The 27,621-nt window shown below is 43.6% G+C and overlaps 1 protein-coding gene across 9 annotated transcripts in view; it reads left to right on the top strand.

Moving 5' to 3' along the window:
- auts2a (activator of transcription and developmental regulator AUTS2 a) overlaps nt 1-27,621 on the top strand; it is a 507,388-nt gene that overhangs the window by 381,535 nt on the left and 98,232 nt on the right. For all 9 annotated transcript variants that reach the window (XM_074611210.1, XM_074611212.1, XM_074611211.1 and 6 more), the window contains one exon: nt 3,223-3,252. In XM_074611210.1, coding sequence (XP_074467311.1) covers nt 3,223-3,252 — 30 coding nt within the window. The remainder of the gene's footprint in view (nt 1-3,222; nt 3,253-27,621) is intronic.

The following is a 27,621-nucleotide window of genomic DNA, read 5'->3' as shown; positions in this document are numbered from 1 at the left end:
CACGGCATACTTGCCTTGCACGCATCCCTGTGTGATGTGGTTGCCTCTTTTAGTGCAGACATTTTTCTGCGGGTAGCTCTAGCCGGAGACTCTGGTGAGCCCTGCTGCTGCTGGGGCCTATAGCATAGCTGCATCGTTTAGCATTCGGCCCGTGGCTCCGTATGTTTCCCCTTGTATCGGGCCAGCATTACTCTCAGCTGGAGAGGATTTAGGACAAGAATAATTGACTCCTGCTTCCAGACCAATATAAACAAAAGGCTCGATGCTTGGACGGAGCGCAGGGAAATTTGTAAAGAGCACTCAGCCAAAAGAGAGGCCCGCGTGAGAGCAGAGCGGCAATCAGAAGTGCTCCGGATACAGGCCAACATCAACAGCTCTTAGAGCTGACGCTAATGTTTGACATTCTTGTGTTACTTAAACTTAACACTGGGGTCTAGCTGTACTGTATAATGCCGGCCCTGTGTAAACAGCAGCGGGCCGGGGTAGAGTATCACTTTTCTCTGTCAGCCCCCTCCCAGGACTAATGGTTTCCTTATTGTACATGACTGTTGCTTTAAATAAGACCCATTTCCTACCGCCTGTCAGAAAGCTAACTCCACTGATCTCAATAGCACCATTGTTGTGTTTTTTTTCTCTCTCCACACTATAATCTATTCATTTTTGTCAGTCGTTTTAAACCTCTGACATATGTCTTTTCATTAGATGCGGCCTCCCAGGATTGGTGTAAAGTGTTTTTGACATTACAGTTAACCGTAGCTCTGCAGATTTATACACTCACCCGTCAGTAGCAATAACTGAACGTTTGAGCTCCTGCTTACCTCCTAAAACAATACCTCGGTTATTAATGATGAGGTGCACCAGTCATTCCTGGCGTTTCCAAGAGCGAAAGCCGAGACTTTCTAGCTTTTCCGTCTGCTTCTGTGAGTCGGTAAGTAGAAATACGAGGAGCCGAAAAACTCCAGATATGCAGGGATTCTTCTCTCCCGCCTCAGGTTGCTTTATGCATGAGGCGACGCATTAGTTCACTATGATCACTTATCAGTGAGTGACAGCTACCGACTTGTTTGTGTGCCTGTTTTTTTTTTCTTTCTTTTAGAGATGTTATTATTTGTTACTTTTTGCTCTATGCTTGAGCAGCGAGTTCAAGGGAGCTTTGGCGCCTGCGTTGTAAGGACGATCAAATCGCCTGCCCTCGCCTGTCAGGCCTGATCTCAGGATTTTTTACTTTGCTCATTATAAAGGTATTTCCATTTTATTAAGTTTTCCCTTTTTTCCACCCTTTGTCGCTCTGGGAAATATGCATACCTCTATTCCGAGGGAGAGAAAAAAAAATAATGACAGCAATTTCTTTTCTTTTCTCTCCCCCCACTAGCCGTGTGAGTGCTTCGTTTAGTGGCACCTGCGAAAGCGACAGGCGCGGGGATGAGAAGTGAAAGAGAGCAGTTGATTAAATCATCATCAAGTCGCGGCACAGAAAGTCAATTCTGCTCGCCGTCTACAATGATATCCTTTTATCTTAAAGTAATGAGCTATGGCACTTTTGCATCGGGTAATACGATGAGTTCCATTAGCATGTTCCATTTGCTTCACAAGCAAGGGCGAGTCATTCCAGCCGGCTTCTATCTCGGCAATCAAAGCAATTGGCTGCACAGCCAGCGAACGGGGAAAGGAAGGGAGAGCGAAGAGGAAAAAAAGGGAACACGAGAAAGAAAGGCTGGTAGAGTTTTTTCACAGATCACAACACAGTGGAAAAACTCAAATGATGTCCATTATTTGAACCCCCTCGCATGCCTGTGTTCCCGGGTGTGTAGTGTGCATAGGCAGAGAAGCAGCTAATGAGTGCTCGGTCGCATTACTGTTGTCACATTCTGAGAGGCCTGAATACATGGAAGCAGTTGAGATGGCTAATACTGCTCATCAGATCTCGCCTGCCGCCGCATTAGTCAGTCCTGTGCGGGAGAGAGAGAGCGATACGCGTCCGACACGCCTATTTATTCACGAGCCAGAATAGATGTGCACACAGTGTGTGGCTTTTTGTATTACACAGACATTCACGTGTAATCAGAATCTGCACTCGTCTGTCATTACCCTTATTTATTCTTCCAGCTGACAATCTTCGCTGGCTCTCTGCACACTGTATTAAAATGGGGGATGGAATGTCGTGGGTGGTGGAGAAAGGAGAGTGAGAGAGAAATGGAGAGTGGGGAAACGTCTGAGGAGTGTTTGCCCAGTGCGTTTATTGCCTCTGCATAATTTATGAGCTGCTGGAGCTGACCATCATGGCAGTGTGCCGCGGGCGGCCCCTGGGGCCGTGTGGGACAGGCCTGTAAATTGGATGCTATGCTCCTGCTGAGCTCGCAAGGCCCCCTTTTTTTACCTCCAGCCTCAGAAACAGAGCAGCCACGAGCCCAGCCAGCTACCTTTGAGCTCTGCAGGGCTCAGGATCAGCAAAAAAACAAGAGATGGAAGCAGGAAAAAAAAGGAGAGAAAGAGAAAAAACGGCTTCTGTCGCTCACTCCCTGGGCTGTCAATCATTTCACCCCCTTCCTTCACTCCCTCCCTACTTTAATCGACACCCACCAACCCCTCCCTGCACTCCCAGTCCCCCCACCCACACACACACACACTGTGCCAACCCCTGCCCATATTCCCCCCCAGTGCCTTCTTCATTACCGACTCCAGTGCTTCTCTGCACCTCAGCCATATGCACAACGTTGAGGGCCGCCAGTCACCCAGCATCACACTAATTAGTTGATAAAGAATTAAGTGGACCTTGAAATTGAAATTGGAAAGAAAAAATGAAATCCAACCACTTTTTTCCCTCCCTCCGTTTACAAAGTTTCCTTCCTCTCCTCGCCATTTCTCCATTCCCAGCCTCGAGCAGGAACACACATCATGGAATTATAATTCTAGTGGCGGTTAAAGACTCCAGCTCCGTCTGAATCTCACATTGGTTTCAAAGTTAACAAGGGCACGGCTGTGAGAAATTAGCTTTGTTTCACATGCAGGTGCTTGTGTCAGCTAATGAAGTGATCTGATGATATTCAGGCTCTGAATAGGAGTATGTGATAAGTTTGTCATTAAAGAGCTGATAAGATATGCCATTGCAAAGGTAAATTAGATTATGGCACCCACGTGTGTTGAAATAGAATTGAGGACAGTTTTAAACAAGAATGCATACATATAATTCTTCATTTTCACCTTCTTTTTCTTTTTTTGCAGTGTGACACCGAGACTGACCAAGATGACAAGGTAGGACTGCCATTCATTGTGATTTTTCCTATACTATTAAATGTGCTTGGATCATTTCAGGCGTCCTTTACCAGGTTTCAATAAGATTCAAATATTAGACTTTCTTTAGGGCAGAGAATTTAATGTAATTAGAATTAAACATCCTGTTAATAACTATGAGAAAGCCTTAATTAGCTGCGCATTAATTATAAATGACTTAATGATGTGCAAAATCTAAATCAAACTGTTCTGGGTTTTTAGGATTCAGATGACATTTAAATGAGACTACTGTGACAGCCAGGGCTTAGGGGTGCAGGCTTTCTTTTGCTTAAAGCTCAGCACTGACGGGCATATCTAAGTATTAAGTGCAGTGCTTGTGTTTTGTGCCAAATCTATCTATCTATCTATCTATCTATCTGTCTATCTGTCTATCTGTCTATCTATCTATCTATCTGTCTATCTGTCTATCTGTCTATCTATCTATCTGTCTATCTGTCTATCTGTCTATCTATCTATCTATCTATCTGTCTATCTGTCTATCTATCTATCTATCTATCTGTCTATCTGTCTATCTGTCTATCTATCTATCTATCTGTCTATCTGTCTATCTATCTATCTGTCTATCTGTCTATCTGTCTATCTATCTATCTATCTATCTGTCTATCTGTCTATCTATCTATCTATCTATCTATCTATCTATCTATCTATCTATCTATCTATCTATCTATCTATCTATCTATCTATCTATCTATCTATCTATCTATCTATCTATCTATCTATCTATCTATCTATCTATCTGTCTATCTATCTGTCTATATCTATCTGTCTATCTATCTGTCTATCTATCTATCTGTCTATCTATCTATCTATCTATCTGTCTGTCTATCTATCTATCTATATATCTGTCTATCTATCTGTCTATCTATCTATCTGTCTATCTATCTGTCTATCTATCTATCTGTCTATCTATCTGTCTATCTATCTATCTATCTTCCCGTCTGTCTGACTATCTTTTTACCTATCTGCCTGTCTGTTTTTTGAGACACACTCTTTTCCTAATTAGAAGTAACACAATCCCTTCATTGCGTATAACACCTCCTACTGTCAAGATCTATAGCATCTTCCTGTGTTGGAATACCATCCTGGTTCTTTTCTCACTTTTGTTGCAATTTTACTAAAAAATTGAAAACATTTGCAGGGAAACCCAATCGGTCACCAAGACACGGGTTCCACAGATTTAGAACTTTTCACTAGAAATGTTTGTGCGTGGCTAACTTTGGCTTAATGGTGGCGTTATGGAAAAGATCACTAAATTCAGGAGGTTTCTTGCAGTCTAGAGCAGAATCTGGGCAGGAAATGTGTGTGCATGAGTAATGGACCAAGATATACAGTATACGCTGATTTGAAAGTTGAAAGTTTTGCCTGATGGCGGCGCATGTGGGAAGGTAATTATGTCACCTAGATTGCTAGTTCTTGTCATCTTGGGACTGTAAAAGCACCAGCGTGGTCTCCTAAAAATTACATTCCCATACAACAAAACTGTCCGTGGTGTCCCGTGTGAAACCAAAGTCAAAGTTTTTTAAGAATATCACCAACGCTAGCTTTAAAAAACATAACAAACATACTTATTTTAAGCCCAACCGTGATGTTTTCACTAAACATAACATAAGTAATTTGTTGCGTTTTTGTTTTGTTTCACTTTATGATGTTAACCAAGTGTTAAACACTACGACCGTAATCCTGGAGAGAATACATTTCCCTCAAAACGTAATTGAGAATCAAGTTGAGTTGTATGGGAATTTAATTTTGGAGGAGACAGGGTTGAAAAGCACAAACCATATTTCGCACCTATCAGAAAATTAGTTTTACAGACACATGGTCATAAGCAAAACAAAATGACACAGTTGTAATTGCAAATACTACAAATCAATACAAAGGATTAACAAGGTTAAAAAGCTAAAGAGTGCCGAGAAGGGAAACATTTTTGTTGGTGAGAAAGTGCATACAAATACAGCTTATTCATGGCGGAGCTAAAACTGTGATGGAGATGGTTAGGAGAGTCTAACACTGTATGCTCCATTATTTTCATTTTCAGCTGTCTCTTGAAGATGTCAAGTTAAGCCTGATTCACCCCAATTATTTTTTTGCCTCTCTAACAAGGCTAACATATTTTTCTCTGTTGGCAAGACCAAATTCTCAAACTAGATAGCAATGGAAATGGATAAAAATAGATGTATAAAACATCATGGCATACTGTATACTACTACAGCGTATTAGGGCCATTTTAGATTAAAAAAATAATAATTACGGAGCTGGAGAAGGGGGTAATATTCCAAGAAAAACCTCAGAAATTCCAAGATTATAGTCATAAACTTGCGAGAAAAAGTTGTCTTTATTCTTTGATTTTTGGGTTGCTGGAATTTAATAGATAATTTGTGACAATGACTGATATATTTGACTACATACATGCTGAAAATCAAAGATTTTTACTGTATTAATTCAAATATTTTCCCAAATAAATGTCCCTAAAAGTGTATGATTCAACTTTTTCCCATGGTCTAGTGTTAAAAAAAATGAACAAAAATCGCAATAATTGGTAATCGAATCACAATACTTAAAAATCGCAAAATACATATTGAATCAGTGTTGTGATAGTATCGAATTGTGAGATAGACGTATCGTCCCAGTGTTACAAATTTGTTAGAAAAAACTTGAATATTCTCTGAGATTATAAAGTCATACATTTGAAAGAAAAAAACTCAGTGAAAAACCATGGTAACGCCAGCCACCATCTGAATGTCATTGCTTCGAACACATTGCATTACCATAGTTACACACTGGCGCTTTGAAGGCACTGTGCCCAACTGTCACTGTGTCAGTGTGAAACAACACAGAAAAGACACATAACTTAACCCCTTGTGTTGAACTACAGATTATGGTGATTTATGTCCTTAGAGTTCGCTGGGGAGAGGGACATCTGGTATACCCTGCTTTTTCTCATAAATTTGTGAGTTTTTTTCTAGTAAATTTGCCACTTTGATCTCGGAAATTCAGATTGTTATTTTCTCTGAATATTACCCTCACCCCCGGCTCCCTAATTTATAGTTTTTTACCTAAAATGCTCCTAATACGCCGTCTTAGTATACCTACAGTGTTTGTCTTAAAAAGTACAGTTGTACCTTTTTAATATTGGCTTTGGTCAAAGCAAAGTTTATGGATTATGATATCCAGGTGCATCTACAAGTTTGTTGTTAGTATTCGGTGCGGCTCTATTTATAATATCCAGGTACTCACAGTTTGAGCGCACCTCATAGATTGTAAGAGCAGCCATATCATCCAGCGACTTCCAACCAGAGATCTAGATCCACTCTAATGATTTAGTAATGCCATTTGCTTGTGGTGTTTAGACTGTGCAGCAAATTGAGTCATTACTCAGTGTTGTCGATTTAAATTGCTCCTGTCTCGGTGGCAATTCCTTTTTGTTTCGGGAAGAGAGAGGGAGCACAGTAAACTGTAATCCGGCCCCCAGTGACTGTATTAATTCACCCTGGCTCACGTTACGCTCCTGATGAACAGCTCCGACTACACCTTCCTGTCATTGATTAATTGTGTGTTAAAGTAACAGAGGAGTGAATTAGTAAATAGGGGACCCCTATGACAGGGGCTGACTCATGTGTTCTTCCTCAATGTGAGGGAGTAATTGGAGCTCTCACTCAACACTTTTACCCCCTTCCTCAGTCCACGTCACCTCTGCCACTATCTGCACCTGCCAGGCGCGCTACGCCCACTGCCGTCGTTGTCATTTGCATTCTGCGGGCGACGTGGTCTACTTTAAAACATGGCAGCGGCGAAGGACGCGGGAGAGCGGAGTCGTTTTAATGGGTCAAATGTATTCAGATGAGGACAAACGTGGCTTATTTAGTTCCCCCTTCAAAAGCAGGAAATGGAAAAAGTGTTCCCAGGAGAAATCATGTTCTGCCCGGTGTAGAAGGCCTCCGCCGCGTCGGCGGGAGCTGCCAGACTCTGATAAGAGACAGCTATTCGCATCTCAGAGTGTGTGTGCACACAATCCTGCGAGTGTGTTGGAAGCTGTCAGAGCATTTGCTCATTATAAAGTGACCTGTAGGACGGGCCCTCGCCAACATGACATGTTAATGGCATAGTGGGAGACAGGTAGGAGGCAGGCTCAGTGGAGTCACTCGTCACACAACACTGGTATTATTAGCTCTATATGCGTTGTCATTAGCATCCCTGCTAAGGCCCCCATTACCACTGGTCTTCCTTTCTCTCTGCCAGTATCAAGCAATCCAATCAGAGCTCAGATCATGAGAGGGGAAAGGTCAATACTTCTGCTTTTAAGCTATATGCTATATGTGCAAAATGAGACGGAAATACTTCAGTATGCGTAATAATTCATAATTAAATTTGTGTTTTGTTGATAAATATTTTTGTTATTTGTTGAAATTCTCATTACATCCCGAAAAAGAAAAACAAGACTTGGTGAAAGTATATGTCTGGACCGTGTCTGGTCAGTCTGTGAATTTGTGGCTAAATTGTTACACAAATAGTCAGTGGTCATGTCTATAATGTTAAATCCAGCGGTACATGTTCACCAGGTTCCCGCGAGGACACTCGGGGACGCGCTGCTCTATTCAACTGGGTGTTCAAGCGGTGACGTATCCTATTGTGAAATGCACCTGATTGGTCCCTGGTTTTCTGCTCGCCCTTTCAAATAGGAAACAACATGGCGGCCTGCTCATAAACTTTCTGTTATTCCGTCTAAACAATCCATCAAAATCTACTTCTGAAAACATTTTAAGCGAGAAATAGTCTATGCCACTGCTGAATCTTGTTTAATTTTAGAACTAGTCTAATTTCACAGCTTGGTCCGAGTTTCGTGAGCCGGACACCTCATGCTGGACGGGCTCATTTGCATAAAGGACTGTTCCCGCCTTTGTATTGTGAAAGAGCAACGGCCAAGGAGGAAACTCCAACAATCAGTCGACCAATCATGTAACTTCATCGCTCACTCAGTCACTCAGTGACAGACTTTTGCATATTTGTAGTGCTGGCCCTCTGCGGTCCAGTCAAATATATGGTATCTGTGTCTGTCGCAGGACTGGACTGTAATAATCCCGTCCAATCATTTCAATGAGATGAACTCTTCACTCATTGCGCATCACAGGAGTCTTCCACGAGCTGCTTGCTTGAAAGCTGTGAGTACTAACCATAGCCATGGTCGTTGTTTATGTTCATAATGATAAGTGGCTTTGGAGGGAGGCCTGAAGGGATGGACTGTCAGTGTTGCCGACTTTGTGACTAGATTTAGGGACTTTTGGAGCTAGTGCTGCTAGCTACTTTCTTTGGAAAAGAGTTGGCAACACTGAGCTTTGTTTTTTGGTTGGATAATTTTTAAAATGTAGCGTACTCTTGCTAGTTTCTTAACATTACCGACCCTAGCTTTAATGTGGTTGATTGTGTGTCTCTATGTCTGGTTCCTCATCTAATCCCACAGAAATTGCATTTATATATTTGTGCCTCACTATTTATAGCTCATTCTTATTATGTTGCAAGCGTGAAATGGGATGATTTGCCTTCTTTTCATCCTATACTGTACACTGGGCCACATGGGAGTCACGTGGTCTCTAAATTGGCAGCAGGATGCGAGCAAAAAGGCCTGCCGAGGGGCCAGAAACCTCTCAAAGCTTTTGCTGGCGAGGGTGTCCACGTTTGTCTGTTGCTGTCGTGTGGCTTGGCCCACCGTCCACTCCTGAAACCCAGACAGTCGGCGAAATGTGCTCTCGCACTCGTCCTCTGCTTGTTGGTGGATCCAGGCAGGATCAGGTGGTCATTTTTATTAGGTCTAGGCAGAACCGGCCTGTTCATTTGGAGCAGCTTGTTCCCAGTTACGATGCTCCGCTTTACTGGCAGGAGAGCACACTGAGGAGAGCTCCACAGCCTCAGGTGTCTTTCATGATGTGCATCCACCAAAGCCCCAGTAACATTGCCTTGTTTCATGGTGTAGTTAACACCAACAGGTTTCCCACCATCTGAGGCCATTTAGGAGGGCTGTGAAACATTCCCTTAATGCCCAGACACACCAACCTGACATCAAAGAACAAGCGGCGACAAAGGCCACCGGTTGCGTTGCCACACGACGACTTTGTCTTGGCCAAAAAATTGCAGTCGAACACAACGCAAAGACTACAGCCGACGGCCAACTACCACGTACGTTCTGCATGAAATAAAGCGGCATTTTCACACCACTCTCACTCACCACTTAGCTTCATTCCAGATGGACATGTCGTTGTGAAAATATGTGTATTGGAATGATCAGATGAGATGAAGATGAAAAATGAGAAGAAACTTCTGTGTTTTTCCTCTTGACTTTACTCCTCACTTCCGTTTCGCTTCTCATGCACTGATTCGTTTAAGCTGAACCGCCAATCAGAGTGATTTCTCTCACCGAAGAGCTCCGCCACCGATTCAACATGCTGAATCGGCTGAAAAACCTCAGACACCGGCAGACTAGAGGCGACGGTGTGGGACACGCCCCAAAAAAACTAGATTGACAGACGCTCACCGGCGGCCCCGAACTGTCAGACTGCCGACCGTCGTCTTGGTGTGTCAGGGCCTGTGTACCATCCAGAGCTTTGAAAACCCTCTCTAAATCCTTTTTGGGGGGGAAAGTAGCACACGTTCAGAAAAATACTTTATGCACTTTTCATTTCAAAAATGTATGCACCGAAACATTCACTCAACATTAATCTTTTCTGATCGGCAAATTTCTGCACCTGGTCTTTGCAGTCTTTGTAATATTGTCAAGAGTGCTCAGGTACTCACTCTGTCTGGACTTGCTAATGCTTAAGTGATTTTTTTGCTAGTAAGTGGCACCTTGAAACTGCCAGTCAAACAGTTTAGTATGAATATCTGCTAGTGCTCAAGTGCTTTCTCCAGCTTAACTCTTCATCAGTGGTGCTACTTAGGCCTTTTGTGAAGACAATGACTCCGTGTCGTAATCTGCGGGACTTTATCACTCTGTCGCTTTTTTTATTTCTCTTCCCCCTGCCTCGGGGCTTTTTTTTTTTATAGAGACCACACCTTTCGTAAGTGTTATTTACTCGCTCTATCAGCAGCCACAAGCTGTAAATGCCATTTTGAAAACGCTTTGCGTCTTATTAATGGCCATGCAACGGAGTGCTGTAATTTGCTGCGCTTTGCTCTTATTGGAGGCGAGGGATCTAAATGGGTGCTTTAGAGCAGCCGAGAGAACCTGTTTGTCCTTGACATAAAATAAAGATCTGAACTGGTAATATATTTGCTGTTTCCCTTCCTTTATTGTTTTGCTGTGTTTGCCCTCAGGCAATTACAGCGGAAGAGTCGAGTTTCTCAATCACTCGGCAGCACTGTACATAAAACCATTTTATATCCTCCTCCTCCCACCCCCCCACAAACCCTCCCTCTCGCCACCGCAGTGGGAAGGATGAGTAATAAAAAGGAGAGAGCAACTTGTCAGCGTTAAAAGATTATGTGTTTTGCCCCCTCCAAAGGAAGAGAGTAGTGTTTACAGGCTTGAGTGGGTGCTCGCTAGGCCGAGGCTGAGGCTGATTGCACTAGAGTACCCTGTCAGCCAGTGATTTGTCATGTACTTTATCATCCTTGTCACTCTGCAGAGCGTTGTCATAGGTAACGTCCCCGCCTGCCCCCTCCCCCCTCTGTGCTTTGTACCCAGTCAGTGTAGGAAATTTGTATTTACTTTGGGGGAGTGTAATTTGTTCCTCATGGATAATATGACCCTTAGCGGAGCCGGATCACGGGTTAGTTGAAGTGATATTTTCCGGTAATGGTAGTCGTACATCATGGCTGTCAGGCCGGGTTAGGAGGCGAGCACATTACAGCTCCATTTTAGCACTGCAGGCATCTGGGATTATTTTCCATAACCAAGTATGACATGACCGCTCTGCGGAGTGCATTAAATTTTTACTAGCTTTTTTCCCTCCCCCCCCCCTGCGGCAACTTCTGTGGCTTTTCCCCCGGTCTGGGTCTCGGGGCTGCCACAGTGATGGATACCCCCGGAGTCCCAGTAGCCCTGGCCAAGGTTAGCGGGTGTCACAGACCTACACCGCTCCCCTCCATCCAATAACCGGCAAATCCCTGCTCCCTCTGAGGCGCGTGCACACGGCTCACCAGTGCAGCCAACCTCTCGCCTCCACACACACACAAACAGAGATACAAAGAAAAGGAACAAGCATATTCCCCTTTGAGAAGTCATTTAACAAGTGGATGTGAGAAGCGAGAAAATGATTACACCTCGAGGTCTGTCGCCTCAAGCAGGTTTCACCAAAGAAGGACAGACAGACAGATAGATGGACATTTGGTCACTAAATGTGTAAAAGCACCCCACCTTCACTACCATGAATAAAGATCATCCCACACGTGGCAGTGCTCGTGATGGCTAACAGCGTGGCGCTCCACAGCTGTTGATTGCTTTCCTTTTCTTTTCTCTGCGACTCTTCTCCCCCCTTCTGATTCCTCTCTCCTTGGCAGCAAGGTCAGCAGTGTAAATGCCACCTCTTGCCATTGACAAATGGTCGCCCCCCTGTCTGATAATCAGTAGGGTCTCGGAGGTGGACGAGCAGGCGGAGCTCATTAGGGTGCCACAGATGAGAAATTAATGTGGAGATTCCAGGCCTGGCAGAGAGCCACGCTGATGGGCCCTGGGTGGGGGGAGGTGGGGAGGGAGGAGGAGTAGGTGGGGGGATGGGTGGATGGATGGACCCTGTCTGATGGATGACCAGGTCAGCAGGCAGCAACACTCCCCAGACAGTCCCACACATACACAAACACACACACCCACGCGCCTGTCCTCCCCCTGTAACCTCCCCTTCTCCCTCCCCGTCTCCCAACCTCCCTTGTAGTGCAACTCATCCCGCCCATCCACCCAGCGGTACAGTAATGACACTGTGGAGCGTAAGGCCACAGGAGAGAAGGTCAGACGAGAGACATTTCACCCTGGTAATTAAATGGAAGCGGCCTAATTGACATAAATTTCCATGTTCCCTTTTTTCCTATAAGAAATAAGATGGCGGCACAAGGTGAAGGTGTCAGCCTGTCAATGCACTTCACAGGTTATTTATATTGCCTGTCGGTGATATACAACCGCCAACAGATTGTTTTGTCTTAATTTACACTTGTTAACGCTGGAGGAGGCAGTTTACTGTTGGTGTTATTGGAAATAACAGCTCTCCTCAACATTTTGAGTGTTAAGGTGAAATTTGCTTTATCTTTTGTTTTGATCATTTTGATGGTTTTGCCCAGCTGCTTTCTTGAATATAACACCACTCTAAATGACTTTAAGTGTGACGAATCCTCGCACACAACACATACACAAAAAAACAATATCTTTTTTTGTTTAAACAGCGTAGCCAGTTTTGCCTTAGAGAAGATTTGAGACTTGAAGAGAGCAGGCTTGCTTTCCTCTGGGGCTCTGACCCTCCTCCGTCCTCCTCTACATCCACGGTGACCCATTTACAGTAGCTAACTCCAGCTTGCAACCCTTCATTGTCCCAGCAGGTAATTCCTCATTCTGTCACAGCACACCACTTTCTAGACCTCACAGCCTCAGATGTGCACAGTAATCAACATGTCATTAATGTTGCGTTTGTACCATCCGTCAAGTCTTCATAGTTTACAATATTTAAATTGAAGTTACAAAATGAAGGAGGCCCTTCCATGTCACTAACTGGAGACTAATAAACCAACACCTTAAGCAGGTGTTGATACGTCAAATATGGGTCAAACAAACACAGGACTGTTACTCGGGATCGGTGTTGGTGTCCCGTGTGTAACCAAAAGTTGACCAAGAGTGATTTTTACTGATGACGTTATTTCACGTGATACGACGCCACTGAGTCTCATGACGTTACATCCATAACTTATGCTGCGTTACAAGCGTACTTATTTTAAGCCAAACCATGATGTTTTTTCTGACCCTAACCAAGTAGTTTTGTTGCCTTAACCTAACCGCTACTGTTTCAGAATGTTAACCACCATCGTTTCACAATCACACAGTTTTAAAAATTTGATTATTGACAAAATTATGAGTAAAAATATCCGACCTCTGGGGTTTTGAGCTACAAAACTACATGTTATGCTCACGACTTCACTATTGACCTTGTTTCACAACTGTCCACCAACAGGTCCGCCAGCAACGCAAGTTACCGAGATAGGACTGCGTTGGCAATTATATCCTGCACTCACATTTTCACCATCAGCACATAATTTGAAGTGAAATCTTTCCAATTTGCTGAAACACTAAACTCACTATTTACTCAGTAGCTTACAATTGGCATTCAATCTGTATGCAGGATCGGTTTTTAAATCTGACAAGGTGCCTACAGTTTCAAAAGGCATCCTGTTTCTCTGAATTTATCAGACGTGTCTGAGTTTATATGAGACCTTTCCCAGGCGCCTCAGGAATGTGTAAACTCTAACTCTAATGTGTTGAATGTGTTGATCTGTTAAATATTTGCTGAATGGTCAAAAGAATCCAGGTTATTAATGTTGTGGTTGAAGTATTTGGACCCATGCTGATTACATTGACACAGCAGTGTCGTGATTATTTTTTGGTAAACTCAAAAGCACCTTTATACAAAAGCATGTGAAATGCAATCGAAACCTTTTTTTTGCATCCACAAAAAGCATCGCTATTGCTTTTTAGATTACCTTCTGATGCCTTCTGATAGCTTTCGGCACGGCAGTTTTGATGTTGAGACACAGGCTTGTAGAAGGTTGACTCCCACCTTGAGACGTGATATTATACAAGCCCTAATGTGTTACACTTGCCTCTAGAGTGCTCAACCTCACCATTCATTTATGGCCAACAATAAAAGGTAATAATGCACACGTTTGAATGGAACAAGGTTGCCAAGTCCTTGAAATTGAATGGGGGGAGAGAAAAAACAGTCGCACCAGTGAATCATGTTTCAAAGGCAATGATTCAATTCCCATCGCAAGCTGAGAACACAGGGAATGGAAAATAATTCAATCAGCAACAAAAACCATAAATATGCTGTTTGACTGAGATGCTCGCTCCTGTGGAAGAAAAAAAAATCCATTTCCATCTTTCCTGACCTGGAAAAGAAAAATGTCTCAGGCAAATTGTGTACATATATCAAAGACTTTATGAGATTGGCCACATACTGAGAGGCTTTGGAGTGGAAACAAAACCACAGTTAAAGAAATGTTACGTCTTGTATATGTCGAAGTCAGAGTAGAATGTGGCAGATATAGTTTCCACTGTTGAAGTTGTGCACACATGATATAACAGTAATGCAAGGTACACACTATATGAGAATCAAGCCAATTTTAGGCCCAATTCCCATTCCTGACAATCATCAGCAAAGCCCTGATTTTTTGATGTCCCAGCGATGTTAGTTTTTGCACTACTTTGTACTGAAAATTCACGATGGATGGATGGATGGATGAAGTCATGGAGACACGTTAAATAAAAATTTAACGTGTCTCCATGACTTCATCCATCAGTACAAAGTAGTGCAAAAACTAACATCGCTGGGACAGTTGGGACTCTTGTTGTTCATGAAGGGAATCTGTTAGTGTGTGTTGTGCTGTTCTGGACAAATCGTTGCTGTCCACACACTATAGGAACAGAACTGTTGAATTTAACATAATGTCGTTATGTGTGGGCTCTCTCACATTTTCAACATCTGTTAAGGTTTGAAAAATGTTTTTGTGTGGGCCAGCCTTTAGTCTTCCTGCAGCAAGACTCCTTTATCAATAGGATATAGAAGGCATGGCATATTATTCTTGGTAACTGATTGCTATTTTCATAGCCATCTGTTAAGCATATCATTAGCTCTCCCCATATTTCTAATAATGTCACTAATGTTGTTTTAGCAGCGCTGCTAAAATCAGCCTAAGCTCTAAGCCTAAAAAAACAGCAATGTCAAACATGTTGAGTCAAACTAAATCACATAAATTTTTTATACAATCGACGTGCGCATTAATGAACTTACTCCACGTGGTGCCATTTGTCAGGTGCAATGACGGGCTGCTGGGTAGAGGAGTGTGCCGTGGCGTCCGGCGTACGTAGAACCCTCTGGGTCATGTTAGGCCGCTGGATTTGTGGCCGATCAAGAGTGAGCAGCGCCCCGGCTCCTCGGGTGTCTGTCCTCATCTCTATTTATGAGGCGGTGTTGCCAGTTACCGGTCTTTAATAATGCATGGAGTAAGACCTTGGGTTCAAACCAGTGTCTCTGGAAACGGGCCGCTTATAAAAAAAAAAAATTGGTTGTTGTTATGCAGAAAGCCCTCCGCTCCGCCTATCTCTTTTCTCTCACGCGCTCTCTCTTCATCCCTCACTGTCTCTCTATCTGCCCTCTCTCCCCACTGAGAGTGAGTTCTCCGACACGCCAAGGTTAAACTTTTCTCGCTGCGCTCGGCGGATGTCAGTCAAGGCCCGGCTCACCTGCACATAAGCCCCCCCAGCAACCGGGCCAGTGACTCTCGCACAAACCCTCTGCCCCCTCATTGCCCTTTTGTCAAGCCAAGGATTTCTGCAGGTAACTTGCTTCAGAATTGACTGGCTCTCTGTCTTTCCACTCTCTACAGCAACCTCAGCTCACCCACAGAAAATGGCTTTAATCCCTGCAGCCACAGCAGGATTTCTCTATCTGTGATTTGTCAGCTGGCAAAAGCGAACCCAGTGCACTCGACACAAAGATGGTAAATTATACCAAATTTGTGTAATGCAGTCTATGGCAGAGATAAAGTAGTAAAAATCTGATCGCAGACTACAAATTTAGTAGGACTGTCAATTGATTATGATATTTAATCGCAATTAGTCTCATGTTTGTTCAGTTAATCACAATAAATCTCACATTTTTGATCTGTTCAAAATGTACCTTAAAGGGAGGTTTGTCAAGTATTTAATACTCTTATCAACATGGGAGTGGGCAAATATGTTTGCTTTATGCAAATGTATGTATATATTTATTATTGTAAATCAATTATCAACACAAAACAATGACAAATATTGTTCAGAAACCCTAACCCTAAACCCTCACAGGTACTGTATTTAGCATAAAAAAATATGCTCAAATCATAACATTGCAAACTGCAGTCCAACAGACAACAACAGCTGTCAGTGTGTCAGTGTGCTGACTTGACTATGACTTGCACTAAACTGCATGGGATTATCATAAAGTGTGCACGTCTATAAAGGGGAGACTCGTGGGTACCCATAGAACCCATTTTAATTCACATATCTTGAGGTCAGAGGTCAAGTTACCCCTTTGAAAATGGCCATGACAGTTCTTCCTCGACCTTTCTTTAGAGCGTTATTTAGCGTCCTTCGTGACAAGCTAGTATGACATGGTTGGTACCAATGGATTCCTTAGGTTTTCTAGTTTAATATGATGCTAGTATCTTCACTTTAAAACTGAACCCTTTACAACTTAAAATCGCAAGAATGCGTTAATGTGTTAAAGAAATTAGTGGCGTTAAAACAAATTTGAGTTAACACGTTATTATCGCGTTAACTTTGACAGCCCTAAAATTTAGTAAAACTCTCCCTCAAAAGATCTGTGACATAGTTTTCTGCTTTCATGCACACAAACAGGCTCTTACATTCTTATGTTTTTGTTTGATTTGATATTTGAGCTTCAATGTGTACTCCTACTTCCTGCTTGAAGTCAGTAAGTTGTTAGATTAGTGTCCTATTTATCATTCTTTGTGTAGGTTTTAGGCATTTCCAGGAAATGATACCGTTAGTGCAACAACTCTAACTGAACAAAATGTGAAGATGATGGTAACTGTCTCATTAACTGATTGACTTTGTGACGTAAATCAACATTCGGATTGACTAAAACAGTCTTCCAAGGATTGTTTGGCGAGCAATATTTGTAGCCATGGAAATGAGATAGATTATTATACACTACAGAAAAGTATAATAACTGCTGTAGAGGACCATATCCCTAATCTCCTGCTGTGTGAGCCACCAGAGACGGTGAGTCACTACAGAAGAAGAGGATCCTAAATGAGGAAAATGGAGAACAGGCTTGTCAGAATGACAACGCTGTCCCAGCATGCATGGCGGCAGCCACAAACAATCCTAATGACATCAGGGGCTCTGAGGAGGGGCTGTACGCTGTCGGCTCCTGGGCTCAGGCCGGTCCCCCCCCCGCCCGCCACACACACTTCCTACCCTTACAACCGCCACCACCACCACACTGCTTGTTAGAGGCGGTGTAATTAGGTGGCTGAGCTTGTTGCAAGTAGCCCAGGTCACAGAGGCATGTCCAACCCTTGTCCTGATTGCTCCGTGGGGAATTATTGACAAAACACAAGGAGCATTGCATGTTGGGCTCTAATTATGTGTACAAGACACAGACGGCCCCGGGGAAATTAAATGAAATTCCCCAGCTTGATGGGTCCTCCACACTCATGGGATCCATTCTGTTTCTTATTAAGCCCAGCCATTGTCTGGCTTTATGAGGCTGCTGTGTGCAGCTAGGCACCAGCTAAATGCTTTTAAGTGTCTCTCTTGTCACAGTGGCAATACATCAATGACTCATGGTGGAAAATTGCCTGTCGATGGTGATCCACACTGAAACGAGTGTAAGCAGTAAAGCAGCAAATGTATTTAACTAATGCTCACTAATATTGTAAATATAGGGTGTGAAATGGAGCACCTGCATGGTGTTTCAACGTGTAATCAGTTTCTTGTTGCTGCAGCCTGGCCTGGACACATCCAAACACCTCCGCTCTAATTCCCCTGGCCCAGATACTGGACAGGAATTGATAGTCTCCTGCTTGTGCAAATGAAGTGATAAGGGGTCTCACCCAGATTACACAAGGCCTAAGTGGCGCTGAGAAAGCTTATGGAGATGAATGAATTCATGAGGCCGCCTGACAGATTCTTAAGAAGCAATGTAATAAGGGATAAATCAAACGGCTACCATTTTGCCTCTGAATGATTTCAAATTAAAGCAGAGGGAGATGGCAGACCTCCCGGGAGCGCGTGAACTTAAGCGCAGAACTGTGGCTGACCCTTATGTATATTTCTCTATCATTAGAACGCCCTAATGGCTAATGTACAAAAAGGCTGCATAAGCAGTAAATACTCCATTCCTTTTGATTCAGCACAGTGGGGTGTTAGCTGTCTTTGAATTTCCAGACTTTGGGGGCAGGCCCAATCCTAGAGGTCTGCCCACGGATCATTCTAACCACCATTAATAATTGAGCATATTATGTTGTAAGATGGTGGATCATCCAGGACTGTTGTGGAGAAATCTTTTATCTCTGCTGTACACTCTGAGAAATAAGGGTTCCCAAAAGGATTCTTCCTGAAAGGCTGAGGTTCTGCCCAGAACCATTTGAACCCTTTTTTGAAGAAAGGATTTTTTTTAACAGTTCCTTGTAAGACTAAGGGTTCCATTAAGAACCCCTTTCATCCAAAGAGAACCCTTTTTGGAAGACAGGGTTCTTCAGTGACTGTTGAAAGCATGGGTGTTAAAAGATCATCCCTGCTACACCCCCAAAAACTGTGATTGTGAACCATGATTGTTGGGGGTTGCGCTGCACCAGATCAGCCCCGGTCCTTGAGGAGCCTCATGAGGCCTAAGGCTGCTGGACGTGGTTGGCCCCAGGCTAACCTGTTAAACTGAAACCATGATTAGGGTGGAGAAACATCTATGGGATATAAAAGAGAATATAAAAGGGTTCTTGGTAGAACCCCATTGGTTGGTTCTTGTTAGCACCCTTAAGGCCTTTACACACCGGGGGCGTGACGAATAAACAACACTAAAATGAACAAAATACTCGCTTTTGAATATTATTTGTCGAGGGTTTGTATTGTGAAAGGTTAGAACAGAAGGATCTAACCTGGTCTGATCTGTCTTTGTCAAGGTTGAAAGGAGTAATAAAGATTGCAGTCTCAGTTCGGACTATGGAGCCTCCATGTAGTTGTTTCATAAATATAAGCGCACCTCAACCCGTTCCACACAACATGATTGGTTGATGCCTTCGCGGTGCAAAAGCTCTGAAAAATCTTTGTTTAAAGGCCCAAGAAGGTGGAAAGTTTCTGGATGGAACCTCCAGAGAGGGTTCTGGGTGGAAAGATTACACCATAGAAGAGTATGAGAAAATACTAAGAGTATGAGAAAATACTATCCCCGACCAGGGCCTATTGACTGGGAAATGCCTATTGACCCGGAAAATGTCCCTCGAACTTAATTTAGACCCTGGTCCCTGCGGTCGTAACGCAATGAGTTCCTCAAAAGGTTCTTAGTTTTCTTTCTTAGTCTTAGTTTAGGTTGAAACGGGGAACTTTATAAAAGGTTCTACCAGGAACCAAAAAGAGTTCTGCTATGGAGACCAGCTGACGAACCCTGTATGGTTCTAGTTAGCCCCTTTTATTTCTAAGAGTGTAGCTGTGCCTCGCTCTTAATGTAGAAAATTATTGAGTCATGGCTACTACTCTATGTAAGCTGGTTAGAAAAAAGCACTACAAGATCAAAGTGAATACCATACAGGCGCATGTCAAGGCTACCAATAGCATTTGCTGAGCATCATTATGTGGCTCTTTACAAGGCTCCAGCAAGCAGCACACAATTAGGTCAGATCTTCCTCTGCAATACTCTGGAGACTAGTGTTGCCCACCGTGATTATCCTTCATTGATTGCTCATACTAAAGCTTGTACAAGCGTCAGACAAACAGGCTTTCTCATGAAACCGGAATCATACATGAAAATGTCAGGTCACCTCACTGATGTGACCCGCATCACAACAACACATAGCACTCTGGTCAATTAAGCATGGGGCAGAGCGTGCGTCGTATCAGCCCCGTTCCAACCAGTCCCACATGCCCCGTGGCTATGCAGACAACCCGGCTCACTGTGTACAGTGAACACACGCGCTCTGAAAATGTTACCAAGACCAACACTCAAAGAATAATTGGCAGAAGATGCAGATGTGCTGGCTGCCGTGCTCCCAGGCCAGAGAATAGAATATGATGCGTTTCGAATGGCAAGTGGAGGTGAGTCATACTGACACCGCTCGCCGTAATGATGTTTCTGCTTTGCGCAGCCACACAGCCAGCAGGAGCGAGACGGAAAGCATGTGAGCGTGCAAACTAATGTGAGGGTGGTGTTAGCTGCCGTGCGTTGGTTTCAGTGACTTTACGGTATTTAGCATCTAGCCGCCGCCCCGACATCAATTTCATGATGTTAATCAGTGCCAGGCTTCATCCGCCTCCTCATCTTCATACACAGAGACGTGTCATGACAAGCACACGCATGCCAGGCATACAGTTCTAAATAACAAAGCAAAAGACATGTGCCCTTCGGGTAGTGAGATAGCTCATTACCTATGAGCGACCTTCCATCTGCACTCATGGCTGCTCTGGGAGCCATTATGATTATGATGGAAATCTCACAAGCCATTACTGGGAGACAGCACAGGGCTCACTGCAGACACACTAATGGACTCATTTGTAATTGGGAGAGAGGGAAATGACTCTGTGAGCTAGCAGTGGCTTTGTTTGATGGAGTATGGAGGAGCGCATACTCTATTTGACAAATGAAACGGGGTTAGTTGTCTATGTGAACTAAATCACTGTGCTTCCTTGATCACTGCACATATGCACATACTAATACAAACACCATCATCCCTTTCTTGTGTCCGGCAGTGAGTTAACTCCCAGGAGCCTGTTCATATTCTCTTTCCCTGGGGAGGTGTTGGGCTTTAGGTTTTGACGATCAATCTTTGAGACCCACAGGACGTGTAGGAAGAGTTATTACAGGATACATTGCTTATGGTGTATTCACACCAAGAGAGAAGCAAACTTTTCTCGCGGTGGAATTACTTACAGAATCAAAGCAAAGAGGCGAATAATGGTGAATTCGCACCGGGCGATTTGAATGGTGCGAACACACGAAATTCCCTTTTTACAAATCTGCATAATTATGTTGTTATTTCAGCTTACTTTTGATCCATTTGCAAAAACATTGCTGCCGTATTTATGCCTAAATGACGTTATGTTGAGTGTTGATGGAGCAGCTACAATGTTAGAATAGCCTGGCACTGATCAATCCAAACTCCATTCAGAAAACAAGCATTACAAAAGTTGTTTGCTTGTCGTCTCGCGGACAGACCTAACAAAGCATGAATTCATACTTTTACAAATCTGCATTATTATGTAGTTATTTCAGCATCCTTATGATCTGTTCATACCGCAGTAGTGACGTGTAGCTTGCTAGATACAGTCAGTCCAATGGCACTGTATGTGAATACGGCTCGCTGCCGGGTGATGTTATGAACCCAGACATTACGGTGTTTGGTTTTCTGACATATCTGTGACTTCCACAACATGTACAAAGCAGCAGAAGTTGTTATTTCCTCCATGGTTGATGGCAGAAATGGCGGAAAGAAAAGCCGTTGGTATCTATGGAGAGAAGCTCCTTCTCCTCTCCGGCGTGTCTAGCGTGAATGAACACAAATGATACCGGCGGTCCAACTCGGGCGAGTAAAGCGAGGCGTAAATTCGCTTCTCTCTTGGTCTGAACACAGCATGAGAGGTGATAATAGTGTTGCTATTGACTGGTTGGGGTTGGATGGGTCACCCTCTAAATCTTGGGACTAATAGTGAAACTCATGCCGATCCCTCAGCAAGTTATTGTTATGAATAGGGGACAAGAGCACAAGTGGAGTCCTCGGAAGCATTTAAGTGCACGGCTGTTTGAGCTTTTTCCAGTAATTCATCTGCGACTATACATGAAATCCATATTGATCCACTCTCACTGTTTACAGAGACAAAGTAGAGCATTTTTCACCCCAGAACTTATCTGTTTTCCTCAGTTAATTTCAGCAACATCTGGGAAGTAAAGTGCTGAGGTTTATTTCCTGTTTCTCATTATTTTAATTAACTGAGATTTCAGTGCTTTCTATTTGAATTGTCCCCACAGCGTTGCTCCACACATTGATTATGATTCGCTGGTTATTCCCCAATTCCAGGAGGATTAGAAAAAAAAACACAAGTGCCATTGTGGTAAAACATTAGTTCAGCATGTGTTTACAGCAGTAACAATAAATGCTTTAAAAAACTGAGAAAAATGCCCCTCTTTTAAAATTGGTGCTGGACTGGTAATACAGAGTATGGCAAGAAATTATTTTAAGAAAAAAAAATGGAGAAATGCCCACACAAATTATAAAACATTGTCTTTAGGGATGTCAAAGTTAACACGATAATAACGCATAAATGCAAATTTGTTTTGCCACTAATTTCTTTAACGCATTGTCACAACCTGCGTCACGAAGGAGGCTAAATAACGCTCCAAACTTACGCTAAATTGTGGGGAAGAAAAACTGGCATGGCCATTTTCAAAGGGTTCCCTTGACTTCTGAACTCAAGATATGTGTATTAAAATGGGTTCCATATGATAATCACATGCAGTTTGGGGCAAGTCATAGTCAAGTCAGCACACTGACAGCTGTTGGGCTTGAGTTTGCCATGTTATGATGTGAGCATATTTTAATGCTAAATGCAGTACCTGTGAGGGTTTCTGGACAATATCTGTCATTGTTTTGTGTTGGTAATTGATTTCCAATAATCGATATATACATACATTAGCATGAAGCAAGCATATTTGCCCACTCCCATGTTGATAAGAGTATTGAATACTTGACAAATCTCCCTTTAAGGTACATTTTGAACAGATAAAATATGTCATTAATTTTGATTATTCATGATTAACTATGGATAATCATGTGATTAATCGTGATTAAATATTTTAATCGATTGACAGCCCTAAAGAAAACCTATGTAGAATAATGTAGTCCATTAGAGAAACCCTGGATACAGTGTTTAGGTATTGGATAGAGGCAGGAGATTAGACAGAATATTAAAAGATAATAATCCAACTGACATTCTATCCCCCCTGCGCGTGTGATCCATTATGTCAAACTGATTTAATAAAAGACAAGAGGCAAACGGCTGACTCACCATATTTTGACACGAGCCCGAATTTATTTTTACGGTGACATCAACTGATCGTTTAACCATGTTGTATTTTTAAACACCTCGGTATGAAAAAGGGATCAGGTAAGCTACTGCATAATGCATTCAATTCTGCATGGCACTTTCTCTGTGTACACCATACCTATTAAACCAACAGGACATTTAACTGCATGTTTATACAAGGAAGCTCCCTCAACAGGAGCCTGACAGGGACGAATCAGACAGAGAGATGGGACGGAGGTTGTTCGGGGTGGGAGGGGCGGGTGGGGGGGCTAATAAGATTGCCCTGACCTGGGTGATTTATAGATTCATTTGTGTGCTTGTTTAGGAACCCGATCTGCATTATTCATGTCCACTGAGGACATTAGCTGGTTAACCCCTGCTCAGGTTAGGCCACATTATTTTAATGGCCATTGCGAGGGCAGCCCCGTTGTCGGAGCGAGAGAGGGAGAGGAGGGAGGGAGGAAGAGGGAGAGCACAGCTCATTTATTCCAACCAAAGAGCTATCTCCCATACACAGAGAGAACAGGTGGGGCCGGGGCATTATTATTCAATTACGCCTGTTAACGGTAAACAATGCACAGCGCTTTAACGCTCACAAGAGAAGGATAATTGGTAACCAAATGCCTGGCGACATTTGACTGCCACGCGTTCCATTATTTATGTCGCGCGGCACCTGTCACGCACATGGTGCGACCGCAGCGTCCTGCATGTTGTTCTGCGCATGTAATTACTATTCATGTCTGTGATGATCATGCCTTGTAGCCATAAAATAGACTGCACCGGCTTTGACATGAGGCCACATTTGTCATCATCTGTTTGGATTGATGTGACGGTTATTAGTCTCCTCGCAAGACTTGCGTGTCTCTCAGTTGTGGCTCTCTGGGTTTTTTTTGGACGAAGTCTCTTCATCATTTTCTTTCAATAATCTTTATTTAAAAGAAATTCGAGGAACGCTAAGTTTGTAGCATTGAAGGTCATGTCAACAATCAGGATTTAGTTACCTTTAAGGGCTATAGAGTGCAACCATTTTGGTCGCATATGCAACCAAGAATCTGTTGAATGCGACTAAATATTTGTATTGGGTGCACCGGTGCGCCTGACAGGTTTGTCTTTGTGTATGTGTCAAACTGCGCCTTGTAACCTACGCCTCCTCGAGCAACATCACAACCATAAAACATACTGGTAATTCAAAATGAAAAGAGGTAGTGAGCGTTGCCCGTTACACCTGTCCACGGCCCTGAACGGCCCAGCCCAGACCAACATCATAGGAGCACCGCTCCACTACCGGTCTACCAGGTCCCCGGTAACATGCCTAATCCTGAAAACAAGTTGGGAGAGCGAAAGTGTGTGTGTGTTTGACACTACAGTACATTTAACACAAGGCAACCACCGTTCTCTAACTTCTGCTCTAATGATTGCTTGACCACATCACTAGCAATGCACACATCACATTACGCTACTCTTATACCGACGTAATATGTAAACATGTTGATACCTGACGGTACTGTAGGTAGACTGTTAACCCCGCTATCGACACATCCAGGGGACCCACCCTATTTTCCCCTGATAATGCTACTTTGTGAACAAATCCGTGTTGAAATCGGCAGGACGAGAGCTAGTTAACGGGAGGTGCCATTCATTTACATTATGATACTCTATTCAGTTAAGATGAGTATTGGGTGAAGGTAAATTCTAACATTATCACAGTGTGTTCAAATGTAATCTCGTAAAATGTAGTTTTTGGCGAGAAACTTGAATATATCCAGTTGTTTGATGGAGATGTTTTCACAGCAATATAAAATAGATAATAAAGAGGGAATTATGACCTGCTTAACTTCCTAACAAAAACTAGTATGCAAATGCTAATAAAGTAGTGGATGTTGAAGTACAGGGGATTTATTGTTTTACTTTTGTTTTTTACCGTGGTATCGAAACGTTGTGAATTAGTGAATTGTGGAATTTCACTGGTATTGATATCGACTACTAAAGTTCTGGTATCGTGAAATCCTTAGTGTAGGTCTATGGGAACTGACAAAACGCTTATTAATATAATGTATTATTGTGGTGCCAATAGGCGCAGTGAAAAATTCTGGGTGCACCTAAATTATGTGCTGGTGCATCTAAATGATAAAGTTAGACATACTAGTGCAATCAATGTAAAAAGGTAGTCTGGAGCCTTAGTTCTGTTTCACCACTGTAATGTCGTAAGGGACATATGGGTGCCTATGCTGTGATATTTGTGAAATATCCTTCTACTATGTATCATAGGATCACTTTGCTGTTACAAATGACACACACAACACACCCCAGTTTAAGGAAGATATGATCGTTTTCCCTCCATCTTCCCGCCGAGGATGATCCACCTCTTTTCTGAGCTTTCTTCTCGCTCCTCTCTCTGGGGAGAACGCCATCATGCATAAAGAAAGACACGGAGAGCGGCAGCAGCATATGTCTGCCGCGGTGGATGCGGCGCTGACAGGCCGGGCTTATCGTCTCCGCAGCTCTTCACTACAAGCGTGATTACCGCTGACAGCTCCGACTGCTGATAAAAGCGGGAACATTAAAGAAAACAGAAGAGCCGCGAAGTCGACGCACCAGTGTTTCTTCTCATCAAGCCTCCGCCGCCGCCTCCCCCTCCCAAACACCACCTCCGCCAGCGCTCCAGCAGCTCCCTCTATTCCTCGCCTCCCCAGTACCCCACGCCAGGGTGTCAGAGCTGTCGAGAGCGGGAAGTGACATCACAAGAATTCGCCAGCAGTCTCGAGGCTCATCATGTCAGCGGCAGCCTGTCTTGTGTCAGGCTTCCCCCAGGCAAGCTGTGATCCAGCCCTCGTCTCCGCACATCAAGACTCCTTCGCCGAGGAGGGGAGGGAAGGAGGGAGAGAAAAAAATTAACAGAATGTTTTTCCATCTTGTTAACTGACAGCATCGTTTGTTAGAGCGCTGTCTCAGCAAGCGGAGTACGTGGAGGGCCTTCAGATTGGCAGAGGGAAGAATTGGCAAGTGGAAGCATGGTGAATTATTGAGTTTGGATGAGGTGTCGGAGCTACCGCGTTGCTTTGCGTGGGTTTCCAGAAAGCGTCTGAGGTGTGATAGGAGAACAAGTGTGGGAAAAAGTGCTTGATTAAAAAGCTGCGAAGATCACGGGGCATCGTTTTCTTGGGCTGGTCAGAATATTTGTGTTCGTTTTGTCTGTATATGTGTGCATACTGTATGTAATTACTTTGAACATCCAAGTTAAAGAAAATGGAACATGAGCTGCTTCCAGAGCTACTTTTCCCGTCTGCCAGAGTGAGACGCTGCTTCGCGAGTCATGGAAAATCTGCTCCATCTCCTGGGTAAATCTCCATCTCCCAGATCTGGCCCTCTGTCAGCTCATTTGGACGGAGAGAGGGGCTGCCTCGGCAAAGAATGCTTTTGATTCTCTTTTCATTTATTTGAACTGATCTGCTGTGATTAAGAGCTCCATGTCTCATTATTCTCTTTTGGAGAGGAGCGGGGCATTGGCTTTTGCCAAAATATTTGAATGATTAGGGCCCAGGCACGGGCCATGCCAAAGCGACGGGAAGCATTCACTCTGCTTATTAGATTCACTTAAATGCTGTTGTAAATCATCGCTGCCAGTTGGTGCTGCCAGGCCCAGGCTCTAGTTCGAGAAGCTTTCGCTGCCAACACCAAGGCACAGTGTAGAGCCACTAGAGGCAGCTGAGGCTGTTGGTCTGTGCTGCTGTTTGTTTTACCTCGGCCTCTTTATACAGCAAAATGCTTGTTTGACCAGATGAAAATGCAATTAACCAAGCAGCTGTGAGACACGGGTGAGTTTGCGAAAACTGATCCTGCCGAATAGAGCTTGAAACCACCAGACGGCAGCTGGAGATGATTTCTGTCTCCAGAGCTGTAATTTCTTAAGACGTGAGCGACGATGACTTCAGCTCCGAGGCACGGAAACATTTATTAATACCAGGGCGCCGTTGTTTAGCCAATCCAGATCTGTCATTTAAGAAACAATTGAAGTGTTCAGCGTGAATGTGGCAGATCGTCGCCTGCGTGATTGTGGCCCTGAGACTGAATGAGCGCGATTAGCACTAAAGTTAGACCTGAGTGTTATTGTATTGTTCTCTTCAATTCGAGATTGCGGACTGAGAGAAAAGAGGGAAAAAAAAATGGCAGCTTGCTGAGCACTCAAGGAAAAATACTGGCTTTGGTCTTTCAAAATACCCCTGGAAGCTCAATCAGGCCTTCAATTCTGGCACATTGTCAAGAAGCAAATGCAACAAATCAGAACATATTGTTCCTCAGGGGGCGTAATAAGAGCCTTTCAACCATGAGCGCCACTGCTCTCCTCATGCCCT

The sequence above is a fragment of the Sebastes fasciatus genome, chromosome 16 (assembly GCF_043250625.1).
Source record: "Sebastes fasciatus isolate fSebFas1 chromosome 16, fSebFas1.pri, whole genome shotgun sequence".
Classification (NCBI taxonomy): Eukaryota; Metazoa; Chordata; class Actinopteri; order Perciformes; family Sebastidae; genus Sebastes; species Sebastes fasciatus.
Note: the sequence above shows the minus strand (reverse complement) of the source record. Positions and strands in the feature narration are given on the sequence as shown.